The sequence below is a fragment of the Hypanus sabinus genome, chromosome 10 (assembly GCF_030144855.1).
Source record: "Hypanus sabinus isolate sHypSab1 chromosome 10, sHypSab1.hap1, whole genome shotgun sequence".
Lineage (NCBI taxonomy): Eukaryota > Metazoa > Chordata > Chondrichthyes > Myliobatiformes > Dasyatidae > Hypanus > Hypanus sabinus.
The window spans coordinates 30089123-30114305 of NC_082715.1; the positions used below are offsets into that span (position 1 = coordinate 30089123).

Below are 25183 nucleotides of genomic sequence, written 5' to 3' on the forward strand. Positions count from 1 at the left end.
GGCATTGATCGTGTGGATAGTCAGAGGCTTTTCCCCAGGGCATAAATAGCTAGCATGAGAGGATGTAGTTTTAAGGTGCTTGGAAGTAGGTACAGAGGAGATGTCAGGAGTAAGTTTTTTTTACGCAGAGAGTGGTGAGTGCATGGAATGGGCTGCTGGCAGTGGTGGTGGAGGCAGAACTGCTAGGGTCTTTTAAGAGATTCCTGGATGGCTACATGGAGCTTAGAAAAATAGAGGACTATAGGTAAGCCTAGTAGTTTCTAAGGTAGGGACATGTAGAAGTAGTAGAGGCCAGTTCAGTTGTGTCATTTAAGGTAAAATTGGATAGGTATATGGACAGGAAAGGAGTGGAGGGTTATGGGCTGAGTGCGGGTAGGTGGGACTAGGTGAGATTAAGGGTTCGGCACGGACTAGGAGGGCCAAGATGGCCTGTTTCCGTGCTGTGATTGTTATATGGTTATATGTTCGGTACAGCTTTATGGGCCGAAGGACCTGTATTGTGCTGTAGGTTTTCTGTGTTTCTGTACAGGTCCCACCTTCCGTGCAAATGAGCCCAAAGATCCAAAAATCTTCTGCCCCCCCTTCTACACCAACTCCTTAGTTGTTTAATCTTCCTAGTTTTGGCCTCACCAGCTGTGGCATGGGTAGCAATCCTGAGATCGCAACACTACAGGTTCTGCCCTTTAACTTAGCATATAACTGCCTGAACTCCCTATGCAGAACCTCATCATTCATCCTACCCTTCCCATTGGTACCTAGATGGACCACAACTTCTGGCTGTTCACTCTCCCGCATAAGAATGCTGAGGACGCGATCCAAGATGTCCCAGACTCTGGCACCTGGGAGGCAATCTAACATCTGGGAATTTCATTCTCACTCACAGAACTTCCTGTGTGTTCCCCTAATTAACAAATCCCCTATCAGCACAATGTGCCTCTTCTTCCTCCTTCTGTTCTGAGTCACAGAGGCAGAGACCAGACCATTGTGACTTCCTGGGTTAGTTCACGTCCCCCCAACAGTATCCAAAGTGTACCCAACAGTACCTGTTACTGAGGGGAGTGGCCACAGGGGTCATCTGCACTGCACTGCTTCCTTAGTCCCTTTCCCTTTCCTGACTGCCACACACTTTGCTGTCCTGCACCTTGGGTGTAACCACCTCTCTATATGTCCTACCGATCATCCCTTCAGCCTCCCGAATGATCTGGACTTTATCTAGTTCCAACTCCACCTCCTTAGTGCAGATTGTTAGAAGCTGCAGCTGGATGCACTTCTCGCAGTTGTAGTCGTCAGGGACACTGGAGGTCTCCCTGCCTTCATACATCCCACAAGAGGAGCATTGCACTACACTGCCTGGCATCTCCATTGTGCTAGCTGAGCAGATTGGAAAAAGGAAGAAAAGAAAATGAGAGGCATCAATCGCGTGGATAGTCAGCGGCTTTTTCCCAGGGCTGAAATGGCTGGCATGAGAGTCCATAGTTTTAAGGTGCTTGGAAGTAGGTACAGAGGAGATGTTAGGGGTAAGTTTTTTATGCAGAGAGTGGTGAGTGTGTGCAATGGGCTGCCAGCGATGGTGGTAGAGGCTCTTTTAAGAGATTCCTGGACAGGTATACGGAACTCAGAAAAATAGAGGGCAATGGATAACCCTAGGTAATTTCTCAGGTAAGTAGATGTTCGGTACAGCTTTGTGGGCCGAAGGGCCTTTGTATTGTGCTGTAGGTTTTCTATGTTTCTAAAAAAACATGTTTCTATGTTTCTAAAAAAACATGTTTCTATGTTTCTAGGCTTACCTTCACATTTCTTTCCTTTACTGAGAGAGTTCAGTGGAGAATGACCTGATTCTACCTGATAATAAGATGACAGTACCTCAAATAACCATCTCTCTATATGTCCTATCTATCATCCCTTCAGCCTCTCGAATGATCCGGAGTTGTGTGCAAAAGAACATCTTTGAATGCACAACATGTAGAAACTTGAAGTGGATGGGCTACAGCAAAAAAGACCACAAACATACACTCAGTGATCACTGTATTAGTTACAGGGGGCACCTGATAAAGTGACCACTGAGTGTATATTTCAAGCTGGTTAACATTACATTTGCATGCATGGGAGATCAGGAAATTGAATTTGATACCTGCTTCCTAGATTCACCTGTGGCCTATCAATTTTTTCCTGTATCCACCTCTTGCTAATTTTCCTGTTATTTGGATTCATCTATCACCTACCTCCCTCCCCCTAAGTTGGATCAATGAATCGGCTATCAACCCTCACCTGGATCCAGCTATCATCTATCACCTGTCACATCTCCTTACTTGGATCACCTATCACTCACTCACCTGGACTAACCTATTGCCCATTACCTCCACCTTACTCCACCAACCTATTTCCACCTAGTGAAGTGAGGTTTAGTGGCACTTAATTAAATTTGGGTGTTGGTACTAGGTTTGTGTCACAATAAGAAACCAGAGAGAGCCAAAGGAGAAGGGGCAGGAATGCTATGGTCAGGAAGATTTATCACTAAGCTCCTGTATGTAAGGGTCAGATGCACTGAAATTTGCTGCGTTAACTTGAGGATCTGAAAGCAGAAAGGAAGAAGCACGTGGTCCTGCAAACAGGAGATAGCATAGAAGTTAGTTTTGAGGAAGCAGAGAGGTTGCAGAAGGACTTCGACAGATCAGGAGAATGGGCAAAGAACTGGCAGATGGACTAGTGTCAGTAAGTGTAGGGCCATACACTTTGGAAGAAGTAAAAAAAGCCAAGGCAAGTTTATTTGTCTAGCACTATTCAAACACAAGACAGTTCAAAGTGCTTTACATAAAACAAGATATAAAATCAAACAACAAATTTCAGGCAATATAAAAAGAATAAAATCACACATAGAAATAAAGAAATAAAAGTTGCAGTGCAGGAGATTCTAATTAAAAGCTACAGCAAAAAGTTTTAAGCCTTGATTTAAAAGAGCTTAAAGTTGGGGCAGATCAGATCCTCTGGAAGGTTATTCCAGATATGTGGAGCCGAGTAACTAAAAGCTGTTTCACCATGTTTAGTTTTGACCCTGGGGACAGAAAGCAGCCTGAGAGCTTGGGAAGGTTTACAATGCAACAAGAGATGAGAGATGTATTTTGGTCCTAGACCATTCAGTATTCTATAAACCACCAGTGGTAATGTTTTAAAGTCAATCCTCTGATGAACAGGAAGCCAGTGTCGTAATCTGAGATCTGGAGTGATGTGTCCTCCTTTCTTGGTCTTAGTGAGGACTCTAGCAGCAGTGTACTGAACAAGCTGCGGCTGTCTGAGAGATTTTTTACAGAGACCAGTGAGAAACCTAATAAACATAAATGCATGGATGTGTTTTTCTAGATCTTTCTGAGACAAAAGCACTTTAATTCTCACTATATTTTTAAGATGGTAGTAGACCAACTTTGTATTCTTTGCCACAGGCAGTTGTGGAGGCCAAGTCATTGGGTATATTTAAGGTGTGATTAGTCAGGGCATGAAGGGATACGGGCAGAAGGCAGGAAATTGGGTGTGAGATGGAAATGGATCAGCTATGATGAAAGCAGACTTGATGGGCCAAATGGCCCAATTCTGCTCCTATATCTTACGGTCCTATGGTAGGAAGTTTAATTCAGCTAGTAGTTCCATTAATGAAAAGAACTGTAAGAAGAAGATGATAATGGGATAGGCAGTTAGAATCAGGTTTACTATAAGACCATAAGAACAGAAGATGTAGGAGCAAGCTTAGGCCATTTGGCCCGTCGGGTCTGCTCTGCCATTTTATCATGGGTGATCCATTTGTCCTCTCAGCCCCAATCTCCCCGTTTCCCTTCATTCCTTGACTAATCAAGAATCTGTCAACCTCTACCTAAAATGTACATAAAGGTTTGGTTTCCACAGTTGCCTGTGGCAAAGAATTCCACAGATTCACCCCCTATCATTGACATAGGTCATGAAATCTGTTGCTTTTCAGCAACAATACGGTACAATACATAATAATCACTATGAATTACAATAAATATACATATAAATAATTAGTACAAAAAAGAGAGCAAACTATTGAGGTAATGTTCATGGTCCATTCAGAAATATGATGGTGGTGGGGAAAAACCCTTTTTAAAATGTTGAATGTGCATCTTCAGGACTGCTCCTCCTGACTGATGGTAGTGAGGAAGAGAGGGCATGTGCTGGAGAGTGGGTCCTTCATGATGGAAGTTGTCTGCTGGAGGCATTGCCTTTTGAGGATGTCCTGGTCAGTGCCAATATTGAACATGTGTTCCCACTGGCTGACCTGGTTTCAACCAACACCTTCCCCAGAAAAACGTAATAATCCGTGGGCATGAGGCCGCCACCTGGTTGATTGCTGTCGTCTGCAAGAAGGAACGCACGTTTATTGTAATGCGTCTGATTGATCTACTTGTGAGGATCACTAGCAAACTCAAGTGCAGGAATCACAGGGACTTCGGCAATTGAGATAAAACTGAAGATTTATCACAGAAATTAACAAGAAAAACTAACAAGCGCTCTGGAAAACTGTACAGAATCTTGATGAATAGAAATCACTGGCAAAAGACAGAAGAGCTCAGCTTGAGTTTCACCTGAGAACGACCCAAAATAGAGACGCTCGGATGCACCCCCCACCCCCCAAATACACCCTGGAGCACATAGAAATTCCGGACATTGAACATAAAGTGTTAATTAAATTACCCCGAATTAAAGAAAAGTGATAAATATAAAGAGCTTAAACATTCCCATGATCACATATGAGACACCTGCAAAACAACATGAAAACCCAGAGCTGGTGCAAAGACAAACAATGAGACATAAAAGGTAAGCAATCCACGGACAATGCAGGTGACACCCGGAAAAAACAGTCCACATACTAACTGACAAAAATAGACCTCTTTTTAAAAAATGACCACTGGTCAAGACGCTACTTTCATGGTTGGTTAGGTGACCAGGCGTGTACCAATATTGATAATTCAATTCAATTCAAGTTTAATTATCATTCAACCAAACATGAATGCAGCCAGACGAGACAGCGTTACTATGGGGATCAAGGTGCGAAAACACTATCACCAATAGTTACACACAAATCGCAATCAGAGTAAAAGATTCCCGACATTAACCCCTCCCCCACCATGCATCACTGAAGCTCTCACATACAAGTCAAAAAACCGATATAGAATATCAGAAAAAAATAGAACGACGCAGAATATGCTTGTGAGGACATGTGGTGACTGATAGACCTTACTTTTTGTTGAGTTACAGAGAGAGATGATGGTATGCAGCAGGTAGACTAGATTTGTTAACATGATCATTGACCAGAACAACACACTAAAGTCATGAAACTTGTTTCGGTGTTATTCTTAACATTGACATAAGACCGTAAGACCATAAGAGCAGAAATAGGCCAGTTTGGCTCTGCTCCGCCATGACTGATCCCATTTTGCCTCCTCAGCCTTCTACCCGTAACCTTTGATGCCGTGTCTAATCACGGCAACATTCTATCTATCCTTAGCAACATCCTATTTAATCTACTTTTCCAATTTGGAAGAACTTTCTGTATGCCTGAACATTCAAGACTCCCCTTTTAGGAGATCTCAAGGATTGTTCTAGAAGTGCAAGGTACCTGATGCCATAATTTCTCTGACTGAACTAGGACATCATTTTCACGTCTGTCCCTTTAAAACAGCCCCTTAGTCTAAATTACTTCCAGTTATTGTACAGGCTTTCTGAAATTATTCCTGAATGTTCTGTATTAAGAGAAATTAAAAACCCAAGATTTGATTAAGTGATTGTTGTCCGAGATGCCTGCATGATAAACCGATGCTAGACTTTGAACTGCACACAAAATGCTGGAGGAACTCATCAGGCCAGGCAGCGTCTGTGGAAAAGAGTACAGTCGACGTTTCGGGCCGAAACCCTTCAGGGTCTCGGATTTCCAGCAGCTACAGATTTTCTCTCTAGACCCCAAACTGGCGGGCATCACATTTCTTCCCTGCGGAAGGAGACGGGCCAGTTCCCACGATCGGAGGTGTCTAAAATATGTCAATTCCGGCTACTAATTCAACAGCGTTCGGTGCCTGCTTTCTTTTACACGATGTCCTGGAAATAATTGCAACAGGAATACCTACGGATCCCATTATTTTCGCAACACACACGAAACACCAGAGGAACTCAGCACTTCAGGCGGCAACTCTGGAAGGGAAATTAATCATTGAGCCGAGACCCTTCGTCAGGACTGTAACTGAAGGTGCTAGAAAGATGGGGAGGGGGATACAAGTCGGCAGGTGGTGGGTAAGTCCAGCTAAGGGGGATGATGTGCGAAGCTTGGAGATGATAGCTGGAAGAGGTAAAAGGGAATCTTGAAAGGCTGGACAGGTCAACAGCTTATTCCCTCTAGAAAAGATGCCTGAACTGCTGAGTTTCTCCATCATTGTGCGTGTGTGGTGGTGGTGGGGTGTTGCTCAACATAAGAACATAAGAAATAGGAGCAGGAGTAGGCCATCTGGCCTGTCTAACCTGCTCCACCATTCAGTAAGATCATGGGTGATCTGGCCATGGATTTATCTCCTCCTACCTGCCTTTTCCCCCCACAAGATTTCAGGATTTCTAGCATTTGCAGAATCTCTTGCGTCTTCCGTTATTTTGCCAATGACTAGTCTATTATCTAATATCAGATTGCAGGCAGCCTGAACATGAGCTGCATGCATTGTCTACCCAGCCGGACTGTACCGCCGCTGTTGGTCAGATTGACTGCCAGCGCAGTTTGCTTCAGCTCCAGAAAACTCGGTTTGCGTTCGTATCTGAGGAAAAGCTGCAGTAAAAAAATTAAGACATTTTGAAGTTTTCTATTCCTGACTTTTAGTTAAAAAGAAACGATGTGCGAACGTCATTAAATAGAAGATATAAGGTTCCTGCCCGCCTTCTGGGAACAGCAAAGGGCTGGCGATGGAGAGTCGACCTAGAGAAACAGTTCACATTCCCTGAACACATCTCCACAACCACGCTTAAGCCAGACATAGTGCTGCTGTCAGACTCACCCAGCCAGGTGGTCATGTTGGAGCTGATCGTTCCCTGGGAAGACCGGATAGAGGAGGTCCGTGAAGGGAATAAGATAAAGTACCAAGACTTGGTGGAGAGGCGCTCCAGCAGGGGTGGTGGGCACATTGGTTGCCCAGAGAGGAGGGCTGCAGAGGGTTTGCTGGTCAATCCCTCTGCTAAACCTACAGCTGGATGGGCAACTCAGGAGCCCAGCAGAGGGAAGTCATCAGACCTACCACAGAGGCAGCAGAGCAAGCCCTAAGATACAGCCTGATGATGTGTCTGAGTGCATCGCAAGATGCATCATTCTATCTAAAACACTTTAAACTATTATTTTGAATAAATTAGTAACACTGAGTATGTTTTCTGCTAAGCTGAGATAAAAGCTATAATGTAGTAATGTAACATGTCAATTCAGAAATTTTTCAACAGTATTTGATTTAAGGTAGAAAGAAAATAATGAGAAAATATGGTTAACAAAGACTAGTAGTGCCCTGGGAGCACTTTAAAGCAGGGTCTGTCGTAAAGTGTTGTGATACAGTGTCTTTGGCAGGAACCAGCCCCTGTTTATACCCTCCTTAGATGCCACCTGACCTGCTGAGTTCCTCCAGCATTTTATGTGCGTTACTCTGGATTTCCAGCGTCTGAAGAATGATGAGGGGCATAGAAAGGGTAAATGCAGGCAGGCTTCCCCCCCCCCCCCTTAAGTTGGGTGGGTCATGGGTTAGGGATGAAAGGTGAAAGGTTTAAGGGAAGCATGAAGGGAAACTTCTTCACAGAGCGTGGAAGGACCTGCCGTGCGAGTAGTGCACGCGAACTGGATTCCTCGTTTAAGGGAAGTTTGGATAGGCACATGGATGGTCGGGATACCGAGACTACCGTCCGGCAGCAGGTCGATTGGAGAAGGCAGATTAAATGGCGTGGCACGGACTGAAAGGGCTGTTTCTGTGCTGTAGTGTTTATGATTCTGTGATCCCTTTTTCAACTGAAGTTAGTGGAGATGAACTGTAGTGACCAGTACAAACTGAAGCGAGCCCATACTGTCATATCTTTTTGCGTCCTTACCTATAACAGTCAGCATCATATTTGGCATTCTTAGGGTCATGGTAGGTGCACTTATCTTCCAAGCCCGTCGTCTTCATTTCAAGTGTTCTTCTGAAGTGGTAATTCACAGTCGAGATTTGTGAAGTAGTTGATTTTGCTATTGCTCTTGGAAAGCTGCCTGCAGTGTTTCCGCGTGACATGTGATTTGAGCGAGAATGAAGATGTCATTGTTGGGTTTAGACCATACTCTGCGGGCCTGTTCGGTCTACGGGCGGCTCCAGCGAGGAGCGGATCGATTTATCCAGTGAGGCATTCAAGTAGCCACCAGTCAGAAGTTGGTGAGGCGCAGCCAGTGCAGACGGCATCCTGAATGTGGACCAGCATTCGACTCTCTTCGCAGAAGGGACCAGGACCAGGACCAGGACCAGGACCGTCACCGATCTTCAAGGGTTACTGTTATTTTTTTCGCTGCTACTGTTTGGAGACTGCACGCGCGAAGAACGTTCATCAGTTTAATTGGTAAGCTCGCAACCTTCTGGTAAAGAGGGCGCCTTCGCAACGGGAAACATACTTACAGCCTTCCAATTATCTCTGAAATGTTTACTGTTTATTTAGTTTTTTAAAAAAAATCCGCCCTTGTTACTTGTCATGTGGGAAGTGTTGCTTTTAAAGTCTTATCAATTGGAACCAAGAGCATAATAACATATTTGGATTTAAATAGTTTGTTAATTCATACAAGTTTACAGGAGTCAGTGCTTCCTAAGAACATCTTGGATACTTCTACAGTGATGTCTTTATAAAGATTTAACTGCATTAACCTGGATTATAATTTGTGATCAAACTGTTCTTTGTCCCTCAGTAAAGGCACTGGTTAAAGCTGTTCCTGAACAGTAAATTTCCTCAGGCATTCCTCATTTCAGTTTATTGCTCATCTCAAAATATCTCCGAGTTGGGGCTAGGAATAGGGATGTCATTATTGCTGGATGACAGTGGTGTCAATGAGACATTAAGAGGGAATTGATAATCCAGCTGGCAATGTTAGGATGGGGAGAGGAGACCCATGCACTCAAGGAGCACACCTAGCTGACTAATACCACAATCAGGAGAGACCGGTGAGAGGTATCTGAACTTACAATACTGAATGCTCATTGGGTGGTTGGGTGACCACAGAACAACTGTAAAATAACTCATCCTTCCCCACCCTACCATCTCATTCTGTTTTCTTCCTCCTTCCTCTCTGGTCTTGATGAAGGGTTTTGGCCCAACTTGAACCCTTGACTCTTTATTCCTTTTCATAGATGCTGCCTGACTAGCTGTGTTCCGCCAGCATTGTGTGTGTTACTATAGTATAACTTTATTTGATTAAATGAACAAAGGGGTGAGAATACCTGGCATTAAGAAAAGAGGGAATGGGGTGTCCCTCCATGCAGAAGTTGAAACAGAAGGCTGTGAACCTGTTCTGAGGAAGCATGATCCATACTTGAGGTAGCCAGTAAAGTGAGACTCTAATGAAGTCATCTGAGGTAGTTCCTCTGGATGGAGAAGGTGTCTTCTTGTGCGTGTTCCGAAGTGGTTAATGAGGCCACTGTGAGAAGTACAGTCTCTTCCACCAACGGGAGGATAGATTGTGAGTGGCCCTTCCCTTGCCCTGCATAGATACTACCATTTGTACCTCTGCATGCTCTTGACACATGGAACTCAGATTTACAATGTCATTTCAATGCTTCCTGATGGGCCAGAGATTCCCAGCAGTTAGTTCCCTTTCTTTAAAGAGGCTTTAAGCCCACACCTTTTCCTCTGCCTGCTTGATAACTACTTCCTGAGGAGGAGCTCAGAATAGAGAGTCTGTCAGGGATTCTGGTGCTGAGTTCCTCATCTGCTCTCTACAATCAACTGTGAGTGTAAATGGTCTCAGTTCATACGTTCTTCAGGGATTTTGCAGACAAAATATTGGAGGTATCATTCCTCCACTGTTGTCTGTAGGTAGTCCAGAATCACACAGGATGACAGGAATCACTGGAGATCCTAATCTTCAGACACCCTTTGGTCAATCGAGCCAAATGCTGTGCTGCTGGATTAAAGATGGTAGTGTATTTGATAATCTATTTCATTATCTATAGTACTGTGGTGTCAGGCACCCTAGATTTTTTATTTTGTTTCAGATGGTATGGCCTCTACAGGGCCCCAAACAGAACATCGTTACGGACGGCAGGGATTACCTGGAGAGTTCTAAGCAAGTGAGACAGTCACAGTCTGTCAAAAAGCTGTGGCAAGTTCTCCAAGATGCTTGGAACAACCGATCAGCTGATTTTCTTACAAAACCGCATTACAGCGTACTTAAGAAAACTGATGCAGTTTCAAAGGCAAAGGGTGGTCACACCAAATATTGATTCAATTTATTTTGTTTTACTGTTTACTGCTCTTTAAAGTAATTTTTTGATATTTATGAACTTTTCATTTCATTGTTTTTGGAAGTATCTTCACTTTACAGAATTTTTTTATATGTGCCTTTTATTCAATACTGTATGTCTAACCGGGTGGCTGAATCTGCGATACAGGAAAATGGTCAACATTTTCCAGGATCTTATTTTGAATCTTTGTCGCCAGAAGTCCACATGATGCAGTTGGGACGTTTGTTTTGTACATACTGAGTGCAAACTTATTTTCCTATGTGCCTCAGTGAACATATTAACGTTAACTCAGAATTGGGGCAGACACAAGTACTGGCATTGTTTTCAGACTGTTCCTCAATGACTGAAGTTCAGGTGTCCTTGGTTTAGGAGTCTGGTTTTCCCTGGCTGACCATCTTTTCATTAGTTCTGAAGTTTTGCTTCCACTCCCCTGCATGGTTTGTTGGACATGAGGTGCAGCTTTCAGGTGAGAAAGAGAGAAAATTGTTTGACTCTAGTCTTCACCGAGGTTGGTTCTTCTGTTGATCCATGTTGTTATCATGGCTTTGTGCTGCCATGGGAAAAATGTATGATTGAGATGAACTTCTGGTGGAAAGCTGGATTTGAGCAGGATTTTGCACAATCCTTCCAGAGTGACGCAGTTAAAAGCTTTGGGAGGTTCGGAAAGGAACATGAATAAATCCTCTGCATTTTTCTTAGAGTTGCTGCATAGTGAAGGTCATGCCTGGTATGACTCTAGTCTAGACGGACAAAATTCACACTGCAGTTTGGGAGCAGGCTCTTTGCCCACAGTGGTTCAGAAGAACCCTGGTAGTACCTTTCTCTGAGACAGATGGCAGAGAGACCCCTGTGTTCTGACCAGAGGTGTCTCTTTTTTTTGAAGGTGGTCACAATTATGGCATCACTGAAGACCCCTCATTGTGGATTAGAAGATAGATCTGCGTGGTTTCATTCAATGCAGGGTAGTTGCACACCAGCGAGCAATAAAGAACCACTCAGAATTTGACCAGAATCTTGAATGAAAATTAAAAGTATAAAGAGCAGGACTGCAGAGTTACAGAATAAAATAATATTTAGTACAACTGGGATCTGTGGATTATGTGAAGAACCATCAAGCAGAAAAAAAATCAGAAATGTTGAAATATATATTTCGTGTTCATATATGAAACATACATCTGATTAAATTTATTTTTTCTCTCTCAACTTGCAGCAATGCCATTATGTTTACTTTATTTACTTTGTTGTGCAAGTCAAGTTATGTAGAATTTATGTTAATTTAAGTGTATGGTTGTCATGTACTGTGCTTTTTCTGCAGAAAGCTAATTTTTATGACACACAAAGTTGTGTACCTGTACGCCTATGACAATAAACTTGAATTTGAAAAGTGAAAATGCCAAAGAAAAAGACATTACAGAGAAAATATTACTTTATTATAAATTGTTCTCCTAAATTGTGAAACTCTACATTTTGTGAAATCTTAGCAGGAAATTGACAGAAGAATAAAATTGGGAGATACCAGAAGCAAGAATTGAGGCAATTTTCATTAAACTAAACAGCCGATTGTTTCTATCCCAATTTATGGTCCAAGGCTGACTTGCAGCTGTCCCTGTCATTAGTACATATTCAAACAGAAATCATATATTTAGGCTCTCTTCAGGCACATTTCTGAAGCTGTTTAAAAAAAATAACTGAACTTTATATTCAAATCTCTGAATAAAGGAAGCAACTGGCTTCATTAACATTCTTGAACAAATCCAAGTTTGAATGACACCAGACCAGTACGTTCAGAATATCAAAAGGACAGAAAATTGCTATGATTTCCCTGGCTGTTGTTTTAGTTTAAATGATTCTATCAACAGCATTTACATTTAAATTTTGTGTTGATTACTGTCATTTCTTGCACGACTCCTTCTGCAAGGAAGATTTGGTTTTATCTTAAAATTGTATTTATATTTTATATTTATAGACTTCTGTATGCATTTTTGAGTATTGTACTCTTTGATCAATGGAACATAATCTTTAAAGTTAATATGCACTTGTATATTTTAGCGGTTTTCATTTCTCCGTTACTAAATAGTCCACCTTCCAAAAATCTAAAGTTCACATGATTGTAGATGAGCAATGGCTATTGATTTAACAGGGGTTGCTATGGTCATGCTCTAGGTTACATTACATAGATGTTCTGCAGCAGAGGAAGTTAGAAGCAAATGCTGACAGTTGGAACAATATCAACAGGGACAATTGGGCAAAGCAGACAAAATGCTGGAGGAACTCAGCAGGCCAGGCAGCATCCAGCATTTTGTGTGTGTTGCTTGGATTTCTAGCATCTGCAGATTTTCTCTTGTTTTTGAAGAGACAATTGAGAATTAATTTCAGTAATATCTGACAGGAAAATTCTCAATTCTAGCTTGTTTTAATTCTGAAACACCTACTTTTGTCTTTTTCTAGCTTAAAATTTCTCTATCAATGTGTCAAAAATGTTGACATTTTAGAAAACAGGCTTGATAATGAAACAATATTCCCTTGCAATGCACTTTTTCTTCTCATTTGCTCCTTTTCAAAACGTTTAATGTTTTCCTTGTTTATTTTTTGTGTGTGTGCGTGTGTGTGTGTGTGTGTGTGTTCTAACTGCTCAGTAATAAGAGAACACAAATCAATACAGCCCAGGAACGGGAACTTTGTCCCGCTGTGTCTTTGCTGAACACAATGCCACATTAAAATATGTCTCTTCTGCTCTGACAGCTGATTCCCGGCATCTGCTACTCTCTACTTCTCCACACCCCCACCCCCACCCCATACTTCATCAGCTTAAATGGATGACATCTAGTATTTGAGCATTCTACCCTCAAAGGATTCAATTCGAAGTACATTTACTATCAAACTGTGTATAGATTATCCAACCTTGAGATTTCTCAGCTTACAGGCAGCCACAAAGCAAGAAACCCAGAACCCAATTAAAACAAGCAAAACCCTGTTATGCCTGTCATAATTTATAAAATTATTAAAAGACATGCCCAAGAAACGAGGGATTCCAAAGGTGCTGCAAATCAACGCACACAAAATGATGAAGGAACTCAGCGAGTTAGGCACCATGGCACAACGCTTTAGGAGCAAAAAGAACAAAAACACTTCTCTTTCATTCACATTAAAAAAAACTGCTGATGGGAAGCAAGAAAAAGACCTGTCCTCTTTGCTGAGTCTGTACTGCAACATGATCATCCATTCTGTCAGTCTGCATTCTCCCTCATACATCAGTCCAGCGATCATCATTTGGTCAAAAGCAGCACTGACAAATGTTTTTCCAGAGGTCAAAAGACCAAGCACCAAGCAGTGGAGAAGTCGAGAGTCAAAGCAGATGTCAGCTTTTGGCTTTGGATATGCTGCATGCTGATCCTGTAGATCCTGAATCTATAGGAATGAGGAATTTAAAGGTCTGAATCCGAGCTTGCTGAAGGCTGGAGGCTGAAATGGCCTGTCCTGGGTTTGGAGGTCAATGTGTGCATGGGTAGAAGGAAGGAACAGAGTTTGCTTTGCTGTTGTTGCTTTGTTGCTTGTTGTGTTCTCAGTTGTTCTGCTGAGCATCGTGGGCATGCTACGTTGGCGCCGGAATGTGTGGTGACACTTGTGGGCTTACCCCCAGCACATCCTCACGTGGGTTGGTTGTTAGCGCAAACAGCACATTTTCACTGTATGTTTCAATGTATACGTGATAAATAAATGTGAATCTTGAATCTTGAGTTTTAACTACATTTAGGAGTTCACCAGAGTGTATGAAACAGGATCAGATTCTGTGTCAGTAAATCCTGGTGTATTTTTCTCCTAAAAAGAAGTACCTAGAGCAGTCATTAATGTCCACAGAGAAAAAGCATTTGATTACTGAGTGCTACATCTTGGGACTGAAGAGAGATCGATGGCACGCAGCTTCTGAGATTTACTAGAGTGTCATACCTCATAGGACCCAACACCAGTAATTATAGTGACATTGGCAAAGTAGGGGTTCTGCACACGTGATGCTTTTGTTCTCTAAACAAAGTAATTTCAGGAAAGTTTAGGCTTCACTGAAAGTAATGTTGTGCACATCCCGTCAGGCCTGATCAGTAATTTGGAAAACATTGGCAGCTCATCGTAGACTTTACGATTGGAAGGAAAGTTAGTTGAGACAGCCCACTAAGGAAGAATCTTTGTTGGTGAATACTGATATGCTGTTGTTAATATTTTTTCCTGAATTTCACTCGCGCATATGAATGAAATGCAAAGGCAAACTTGACTCTGATCATTTATGTTACAAATTGCAAGGGAGCTTTTCCTCGCAGTAGAAACCATTCTAGAGTCTGATGAAAATGGTATAGAAGCTATTCTATGGTGGTGCATGCCTTCTGGTTTCTGCATCTCCTGCCTGATGGAAGAGAGGGAAAGGGAGGATGTCTGGGGTGGGTGGGGTCTTTGATTATGCTGGTTGCTATTGAGCCAGTGACAATTATAGACACCCACACAGTGTTGCTCAGTGAATGCTTTTCATCAGTACATGGTACAAATAAAACCTTTATCAACACAAACTATCCTGATATCACCTAAGTGTTAAAGAGTGGAAGATTAACAAGCAAGGCTAAAGCCATGTTCGCTAATAGCATATTGAAAGGGGGAAGGTTTCTTGTAGCTAAACAAAGCCCCAGAGAACTACACTGTACTCAAAATATATCTGGGAAATATGTCATAGTAATGATTTAATAGTTTTTCATATTTTCATATTTCATAACAACAGAAGGGGATTATTTAGATTATTGATCCAAATAATGTGCTATTTTATAATCCCTCATTCCCCCCACATTTCCATCGATTCCACCACCCATTGCTGTACTTGGAGTAATTTACAGTGGCCTTTTGGCCAATCAAGCTGCAAACCATTGAGACGTGGGAGCAATGGAATAACCGGGGAATCCAGAGCAACACATACAAAATGCTGGATGAACTCAGAAGGTCAGGCAGCATCTATGGTAATGGAAAAGCAGTCGGTGCTTCAGTCTGAGACTCTTCTTCAGGACAAGAGGAATCCCACCTGGTTGCAAGGTGAATGTGTTCTCTCCATACAGCCAGCACTGAAGTCAGGATTGAACCTGGGTTGCTGACGTTGTGATGCTGTTGAGTTATAGCTGCACCACTGCACTCCAATTTGGTAGACTTACACTATTTTGTTACCTTGACTCAAGCAAGTTGCCAACACTAATGGATCAGGTTAGAAAAATAAAATGAAGTTTAATTTTAATTTAAAATTAAATTAAATTGGAGGCCGGTGACCAGTGGTGTGCCTCAGGGATCTGTACTGGGTCCAATGTTGTTTGTTATATACATTAATGATCTGGATGATGGGGTGGTAAATTGGATTAGTAAGCATGCAGATTATACTAAGGTAGGTGGTGTTGTGGATAATGAAGTAGGCTTTCAAAGTTTGCAGAGAGATTTCAGCCAGTTAGAAGAGTGGGCTGAATGATGGCAGATGGAGTTTAATGCTGATAAGTGTGAGGTGCTGCATTTTGGTAGGAATAATCCAAATAGGACATACATGGTAAATGGTAGGGATTGAAGAATGCAGTAGAACAGAGTGATCTAGGAATAATGGTGGATAGTTCCCTGAAGGTGGAATCTCATGTGGATAGGGTGGTGAAGAAAGCTTTTGGTATGTTGGCCTTTGTAAATCAGAGCATTGAGTACAGGAGATGGGACGTAATGTTAAGATTATACAAGGCATTGGTAAGGCCGAATTTGGAGTATTGTGTACAGTTCTGGTCACTGAATTATAGGAAAGATGTCAACAAAATAGAGAGAGTATAGAGAAGATTTACTAGAATGTTATCTGGGTTTCAGCACCTAAGTTACAGGGAAAGATTGAACAAGTTAGGTCTTTATTCTTTGGAGTGTAGAAGGTTGAGGGGGGACTTGATAGAGGTATTTAAAATTATGAGGGGGATAGATAGAGTTGACGTGGATAGGCTTTTTCCATTGAGAGTAGGGGAGATTCAAAGAAGAGGACATGAGTTGAGAGTTAGGGGGCAAAAGTTTAGGGGTAACATGAGGGGGAATTTCTTTACTCAGAGAGTGGTAACTGTGTGGAATGAGCTTCTAGTAGAAGTGGTAGAGGCAGGTTCGGTATTGTCATTTAAAGTAAAATTGGATAGGTACGTGGATAGGAAAGGAATGGAGGGTTATGGGCTGAGTGCGGGTCAGTGGGACTAGGTGAGAGTAAGCGTTCGGCATGGACTAGAAGGGGCAAAAGGGGCAAAAACAGGCCCCTAGATGGCCTGTTTCCATGCTGTAATTGTTATATGGTTATATGGTTACAAGTTTAAAGCAAGATAATTCTGCATTACATTGGAAGAAGGCAAGCACATTTAACAATTCTTTGAATGAGGTCACTGCTTGTACACCAGTCAGCTGTGGTTCGAAACTGCGGATGTTGTGAGGTGCATCTTCTCTTCGACTTTGGCGTGTGAGCGTGCAGGCGCAGTGTCTGAGACATGCTAAGCTGAAAGCAGCTGATGTTTATGGTTCAACCCATTAAAGGAGAGATTGCAAATATTGTGCTCAATTTTTTTCTGCACTGCTCAATTGTGCTCAATTCTTTTCTATACAATGTTAGATGGTGATTTGACTGAGAGTTCTTGGAGTTTGAAAACGATTTTAGGGTATAGGAAAATATTTGCCAATGGTAGGGAAATTAGCCACAAAATTTACATTAACCACATTAGCCAGGCTAATGGAAAAATAGCACAAATAGTCACTAGGCAGAACTCTTCCAGAAAAATACAGTGCTTCTCATCACACTGATGGCATTAAATCTAAAATCAATCATTTTTTGCTAAGTTTTTGAATCCAAGGCAAATGGAAGGAGCTAAGATACAGATTAACCACATGCCCATTGAACAGAAGAGCAGGCATGATTGGCTAAAAGCTTCTGTTCCTAACATTCCTGTCCCACAGCATAATTTCAGCCCTAAAAGGCAATAGTTGACTGTTAACATCAGGGATTTTATTGCAGCTTAAGCCAAATTTTTTAACTAGAAATTTTTTGGGGGAAAAAAGGTCAAATCCGCCAATTACAAATCCAAATACCATAACTAACTCCATAAATTTTACTCTTCACTAATTGTGAGGATTTCACTTCAGATCTCGACAGCAGGGCTTCAGTAGAGTAAGTAGAGCAAAGACAGCAGCAAGTACATAGAGCTGTAAAATGCTATCATTAATAAGGATATTATGAGGCAAGTGGAGTCACAACGCTGAAATCTGGAGCATCAGACAGTGTTTTGGATTAACTCAGTGGGATGAGCAGCATGCTGATAATCTATTAATAACCAATGACTTAGTCCAATGGAAGCTCCCATTCACAGGTATTCAGTTCGTCCTATCCATCCCTTTGACACCTTCCCGACAACTTAAAACCAACTTGTTTTTTCACTTTCCCATTTCTGGTGGCGGGTCTCAGACCTGAATGTGTTAGCTTTGTTTTGGTTTTCACAGATGCTGCTTAACCCACTGAGTATCTGGAGCATCTGCTATCTTTGTTTCAGATTCCTTTCATAAGATGCACAGTTTTTGACTTTCAGTTAATCTAAAGGGCAAATGACAAAGAGCTTGATTGAGAAAAGTAATTGGGAGTAATTGAAGGAGGAAAGTGAACAAAGTGGAAAGGTTGAATCAGAGATATGAATTGCTGAAAACCAGTGATATAACAATGAAAATGAAGGAAGGACAGGGAACCAGAATTGTAAAATGTTTGGAGGCTTCAGAAGGTTGTATGGGGAAGCGAGGGGGCAAAGTCATGGGAGATGCTGAATAAAAAGATGTGTGTTTGAGAAGTGGCAGATGGAGTTCAACCCAGATAAGTGTGAAGTGGTTCATTTTGGTAGGTCAACTATGATGATAGAATATAGTATTAATGGTAAGATTCTTGGCAGTGTGGAGGATCAGAGGGATCTTGGGGTCCGAGTCCAAAGCCGCTGCGCAGGTTGACAGTGTGGTTAAGGAAGCATATGGTGCATTGGCCTTCATTAATCATGGAATTGAATTTAGGAGCTGAGAGGTAATGTTGCAGTTATATAGGACCCTGGTCAGACACCACTTGGAGTACTGTGCTCAGTTCTGGTCACCTCACTACAGGAAGGATATGGAAGCCATAGAAAGGGTGCAGAGGAGATTTACAAGGATGTTGCCTGGATTGGGGAGCATGCCTTATGAAAACAGTTTGAGTGAACTCAGCCTTTTCTCCTTGGAGCGACGGAGAATGGGAGGTGACCTGATAGAGGTGTATAAGATGATGAGGGGCATTGATCGTGTGGAGAGTCAGAGGCTTTTTCCCAGGGCTAAAATGGTTGCCACAAGCGGACACGGGTTTAAGGTGCTGGGGAGTAGGTACAGAAGAGATGTCAGGGGTAAGTTTTTTACTCAGAGAGTGGTGAGTGCGTGGAATGGGCTGACGGCAACAGTGGTCGAGGCGGATATGATAGGGTCTTTTAACAGGTACATGGAGCTCAGTAAAATATAGGTCTATAGGTAAGCCTGGTAATTTCTAAGGTAGGGACATATTCGGCACAACTTTGTGGGCTGAAGGGCCTGTATTGTGCTGTAGGTTTTCTATGTTTCTATGTTTTAAATGAGGTGCTGCTGATGGACATTGGTTTCCAGTCCAGCAAAGTCAGGTGTAATATATGCATCCCACATTGGGTCATAATTGAAACTGGGTGTAGTTAAAAGGACTTTACAGTTGGAATGTGTGGTGACAGTTGTGGGGTGCCCCAGCATATCCTTAGGTGTGTTGGTTGTTAATGCAAAGAAAATGTTTCATTGTATGTTTCAATGTCTTTGTCTTGTGCCCTTAGTTAATAGTGGAGCGTACAGTAGGCCATTGATGACCTCTCATCTCCATTGGCCAAAGACGATGGTATGGTTGGAGTTCATCAATGTTTCTGTAATCCATTGTATCCACTGTACAGGGCATTGGCCTATACAGCTTCACCAGAGCCCTGCTGGCTGGCCTGACCCACTTCCACCTCCCATGACAGGGACATAGGTTTGGACTTTCAATGTACATGTGAGAAATAAATCTGAGTTTGAAACTGTAATGTATTTTGCCTTTCCATAAAAAACTTTATTTTTGTTTTAGGTGACTTAACTGTTTAAGAATGACGCAGATCAAAAATGACTCAGTAACTCACTCTGGTGAGGTGCCACCCCATCTTTTGCCTGAAGATCCGTTCATTTCTAAACTGTCCTGGGAAGCTGATGTGATTGCTGCGTTTTATTTAATTGTCATAGGTAAGACATTGTGTGCTTCTTTACTTTTTGAGGCAATATTGTCATTAAAATGCATGCATATATTTAGCTAAATGTATTTCTGTCTGAATTAGTTTATTCAGTGAAAGGTTATAGGAATAGTAATATGCATTAAACTTTCATATTTATTCCTTAAAACTGTTGGTACAATTGAGATGCTGATCAATACCAATGAATATTGCTACTGTGTTGGAATGTATAGCCCAACAGTCCTGATGAAATATGTAGATGTAATTCCTCTTATCTCCAGATAAGAGCAGGGCATCTTATAGTCTGAAGAATTCACCAAACTACAGGAGGAGGCTGTTATTCAGAACAGAGGCTGATAAATTTCTGAATTGTCAGAGGAATCCAGACACACACCAATAAAGCAGGAAAAGAGTAAGCTAGAAGATTACCCAGGATCTCATTGCATGATGGAGCAGTTGTGGAGGGATGAATGACCTTCCCCTGATGTTATTTATCTATCGTTTTATGTTTATAAGCCAAAGTCTAAGATTCTTGAGAGAAATAAGATGTTGTAATTGATGCTGTTTGGATCTGGATCCATTGAGCTGGAATTTCCCACTGTATCTAGCCTTAAGTTATGCAGACAGGAGAAATGGAGAATTAGAGCAAAGCTATCTCCCTGCCTTTATCTGAATACTCTTTTCTCTGCCTTTGTTAGGGCACCCAACAGTCATTCCATTCCTGCATATTACATTCAAATACCAATGGCTGATAGAGACATCAGGCAATAGAGTTATGAGGCCTGTCTTTCTGGTCCTTCAGTCCTTACTGTCCTGTTTAACTTCACTAACTTGGAGCACTGGGCATTAGTATGCAGTATGGTGATCATAGACCTGAATGGAAGCAAGGGGCAAACTCCTAGACTCAGTCCACCTCCAAAATGGGTCTCCCTCTTTTCCCTCGTGGACATTGTTCTCTGACAGAGTTTCCTAATATTGTAGCTCCTGTTTTTTTTGGCTCGCTTTAAAAACTTACTCCCACGCTGCAGTGACATTCCTGCTGATTTTCCATTTTCCCCTCTCACCCCTGTGCTGCTCTAGCTCAAATTCGTCCAGAACTTTTAGTGACGTCTGAACCAGAGAAAAAGAAATTGTTTGCATGGAGGAAATCATAGAAACTTTGCAATGAATAGCAAAGGATCTAGCATATTTTCAGGGTGCCAGTAAACAGGAGTCCATAGCTCTGCAGGTCACAGGTCACCACATGAACTATTAAAATGTGGTGTGGATTTCTGTCTCTATCACCCAATGTTCATCAATGCCCTTCTTAATCCTTCTACCATTTTGTTAAATCTATGTGGCTAGTTCTTGACCCAGTGTTCTTGAAATAGGTTTTTGTGCTCTAGGACACTCAATTTTATACCACACAATTAAAGCTGCCCTCAGCCTCCTCTGTTCCAAAATATGCAACTGTAGCGGTGCCCGATGTCCGCCCCGTCGTACAAAAATGAACTTACAGTTTCGCAGGTCTTTGGGTACACAGGTTGGGTTCTGCCCATGCTGCAAAGTGGGCATGGGGGCCAGGTTAACAAGCCTCTCGCGTAGTCTGCCCAGGACTGCTGCGGGTTCTTCCTCTTGCCCCCTTGGGGTTTCTAATCACCGTGAAAACATAGCATGGGCAGAACCCAGTCCTGGGAAGACTACGCGAGAGGCTCGGTAACCTGGCCCCCATACCCACTTCGCAGTATGGGCAGAACCTGACCTGCATACCCAAAGACCTGCAAAACTGTAAGTTCGTTTTTGTACGACGGGGCGGACATCGGGCACCGCTACACAACCACAATCTACACAATCATTCATCTTAATGTTGGTGTTCCAGTCCTGTCAAGATCCTTGTAAATCTTCTCCACAGCCTATCTAGTAGAATTTCACCTTGCATCATCTTTAGGTGTGGTCTAGCTGAAACGGGAAATAGTCCTAACATCACCTTTTTGTTCTACCCTATGCCTCAGTTAATAAGACAAATAATTATGTATGCATCTTTCAACACCTGACTTGACCTGGCAGGTTAAGGATCTGAGGATATGCACACCAAGGACCTGATTTTCCACGTGTGTTTTTGTATTTGTCTTTCCTTGTTTTTCTTTCATAAAACCACAAGTATTTGCTCTGGAATAAAGTCAGTTTGTCATTATTCTTACCAATTGACTAGATCATTTATTTTTGTAAACCATTTGGCTTCACTGCAACATCTTCTCAACTATTGGAATATATGTATAGAGACTGTGTTAGGGAACTGGAGCTGCAGCTCAATCACCTTCAGCTTGTTAGGGAAAGTGAAGCAGAGATAGACAGGAGCTACAGGGAGGTAGTCACCCGAAGGCTATAGGAGACAGGCGATTGTCAAGTGAGGGAAAGGAAAATATCAGATAGTGGAAAGCACTCCTGTGGCCTTCCTCAACAATAAGTTCTCCATTTTGAGTACTGTTGGAAGGGAGGGGATGGGCTTTATATGGGGGAAGCAACAGTGGCCATGCCTCTGGCACTGAGTCTGACCCTGTGGCTTAGAAGTGTAGGGAACTGAAGAGGATGGCAACAGTAACAAGGGACTCTATAGTTAGGGGGATAGACAGATTTTGTGGGCACAAAAAGGAATTACAGATGGTAGTTTGCTTCCCAGGTGCCGGAGTCCGTGATGTTTCTGAATGCATTCACAGTATCCCGAAAAGGGTGAACAGCCAGAAGTCATGGTTCATATTGGTAGCAACAACATAGATAGAAAAAGGGAGGAGGTCCTGAAAAAAGAATACAGGATGTTAGGAAGGAAGCAGGGAAGCAGGACCTCAAAGGTAGTAGTCTCAGTATGCTGCCTGTGCCATGTGACAGTGAGGGTAGGAATAGAATAAGGTGGTGGATAAATGTGTGGCTGAAGAATTGGAGCAGGGAGCAAGGATTCAGACCTGCACAAAAGGGACAGGTTGCACTTGAATCCCAGAGGGACCAATCTGCTTGTGGGCAGGTTTGCTAGAACTATCATATTAGTGGTTTAAACTAATATGACAGGGATGGGAACCAGTATAACAGAATAGAGGAAGAGTAAGAAGGTTTACAAGTAGATGATGTAATATGAATGTAAGGAGGGACAAGCCAATGATTGAGTACAACTGCATAAAGAATAAAGAGTTAAGTAGTACCACAGAGGCAAAATTCGTAAGGGCAAAGAATACAGTGCTGAAGGTGCTGTAGTTAAATGCACATAGCATTTGGAATAAGGTGAACAAACATGTAGCACAATTACAGATTGGTCAATATGATGTTGGCATCACAGAGTCATGGCAGAAAGAGGACCATGATTGGGAGTTTAACATCAAAGGATATGCTTTGTATAGAAAGGACAGGCAGGAAGGCATAGCAGTGGTGTGGCTCTGTTGGAAAGAGATGGAATTACATAAGAACATCAGACATAAGAGGTGATTAGGCCATTTGACCCGAGTTTGCTGTGCCATTTAATCATGGCTGATCCTTTTTGCTCCCCCTCCTCAGCTCCACTCCCTGGCCTTCTCCCTGTAACCTTTGATACTGTGTCCAATCAAGAATCTATCAGCTCTGCCTCAAATACACCTAAAAACCTGGCCTCCACAGCTGCCAGTGATAATAAATTCCACAAATTCACCACCCTGTGGCTAAAGAAATTTCTCTGCATTTCCATTTTGAAAGGACACTCCTCTATCCTGAGGCTGTGCCCTCCTGTCCTAGACTCCCTACCATGGGAAACATCCTTTCTACATCTACCTGTCTAGGTCTTTCAACATTTGGAAGGTTTCAATGAGGTTCCTCCTCATCCTTCTAAATTCCAATGAGTACAGACCCAGAGCTAGCAAACATTTCTTGTATGATAACCCTTTCATTCTCAGAATCATCCTTGTGTACTTCCTCTGGACCCTCTCCAATGACAGCACGTCTTTTCTAAGATGGAGCCCAAAACTGTTCACAATACGCAAGGAGAGGTTTCACCAGTGCCTTATAAAGCCTCAGCATCACATCCCTGATCTTGTTTTCTATATCCTTTGAAAAAAATTCTAAGATTACATTTGCCTTCCTCAGCACTGATTCTACTTGCAAGTTAACCTTTAGGGTGTTCTGCACAAGAACTCCCAAGTCCCTTTGTATCGTACATTTTTGAATTTTCTCCCCATTTAGAAAATAGTCTGCACATGTATTTATTCTACAAAGAGCATGACCATGCATTTTCCAACATTGTATTTCATTTGCCACCTTCTTGCCCATTCTCCTAATCTGTCCTTCTGCAGCCTACCTTTTTCCTCAACACAACCTGCCTCTCCACCAGTCTTTGATTCATCTCCAAACTTGACAACAGAGCCATCTGTTCCATCATCTAAGTCATTTATATACAGCATAAAAGAAGCGGTTCCAACACCGATCCCTGAGGAACACCACTAATCACTGGCAGCCAACTAGAGAAGGATCCTTTAATTCCCACTCATTGCCTCCTACCAATTAGCCAATGCTCTAACCATGCCAATAACTTTCATGTAATACCATTGACTCTTAACTTGGTAAGCAGCCTCATGTGTGGCACTTCCCAAAGGCTTACTGAACGTCCAAATATACAACATTCACTGAACCCCCTATAACTATCTTACTTGGAATAGCCACAAAGAATTCCAACAGTTTCGTCAGGCAAGATTTTCCCTTAAGGAAACCATGCTGACTTTGTCCTATCTTGTCCTGTGCCATGAAGTACTCCATAACCTCATCCTTAACACTTGACTCCAACATCTTCTCAACTACTGAGGTCAGGCTAACTGGTCTATAAGTTCCTTTACGCTGCCTTCCTCCTTTCTTAAAAAGTGGAGTGACAATTGCAACTTTCCAGTCTTCTGGTGCCAAGCAGTGTGCCAGTGTCTTCCACAGTAAAGATTGCTGCATAATACTCATTTAGTTCAATTGCCATCTCCTAGTCCCCCATTATTATTTCACCAGCCTCATTTTCCACTTTCATCTCTTTTTAAATTTTTACATATTTGAAAAAGCTTTTACTATCCACTTGGATATTGTTTGCAAGCTTGCTTTCATATTTCATCTTCTGCCTACTAATGATTCTTTGAGTTGCTCTCTTTAGGTTTTTTTAAAGCTTCCCAATCCTCTGTCTTACGACTAATTTTTGCGCTGTTGTATGTCCTCTCTTTTGCTTTTATATTAGCTTTGACTTCCCTTGTCCCTTGTCAGTTGTTTTATTTTGCCATTGCTTTTGGAATACATCTGTCCTGCACCCTCCTCATTTTCCCCAGAAACTCTCACCATTGCTGCTTTGCTGTCATCCCTGCCCGCAGCTCCTCCCATCTTACTTTGGCCAACTCCTCTTTCATACCATTGTAATTTCCTTGACTC

At 42.2% G+C, this 25183-nt stretch overlaps 1 protein-coding gene across 1 annotated transcript in view; it reads left to right on the forward strand.

Moving 5' to 3' along the window:
- Window positions 1-8313: 8313 nt before the first annotated feature.
- opn5 (opsin 5) overlaps window positions 8314-25183 on the forward strand; it is an 81282-nt gene continuing 64412 nt past the window's right edge. The window contains exons 1-2 of the mRNA XM_059981242.1: window positions 8314-8604; window positions 19654-19805. Coding sequence (XP_059837225.1) covers window positions 19673-19805 — 133 coding nt within the window. The 5' untranslated portion in view covers window positions 8314-8604; window positions 19654-19672. The remainder of the gene's footprint in view (window positions 8605-19653; window positions 19806-25183) is intronic.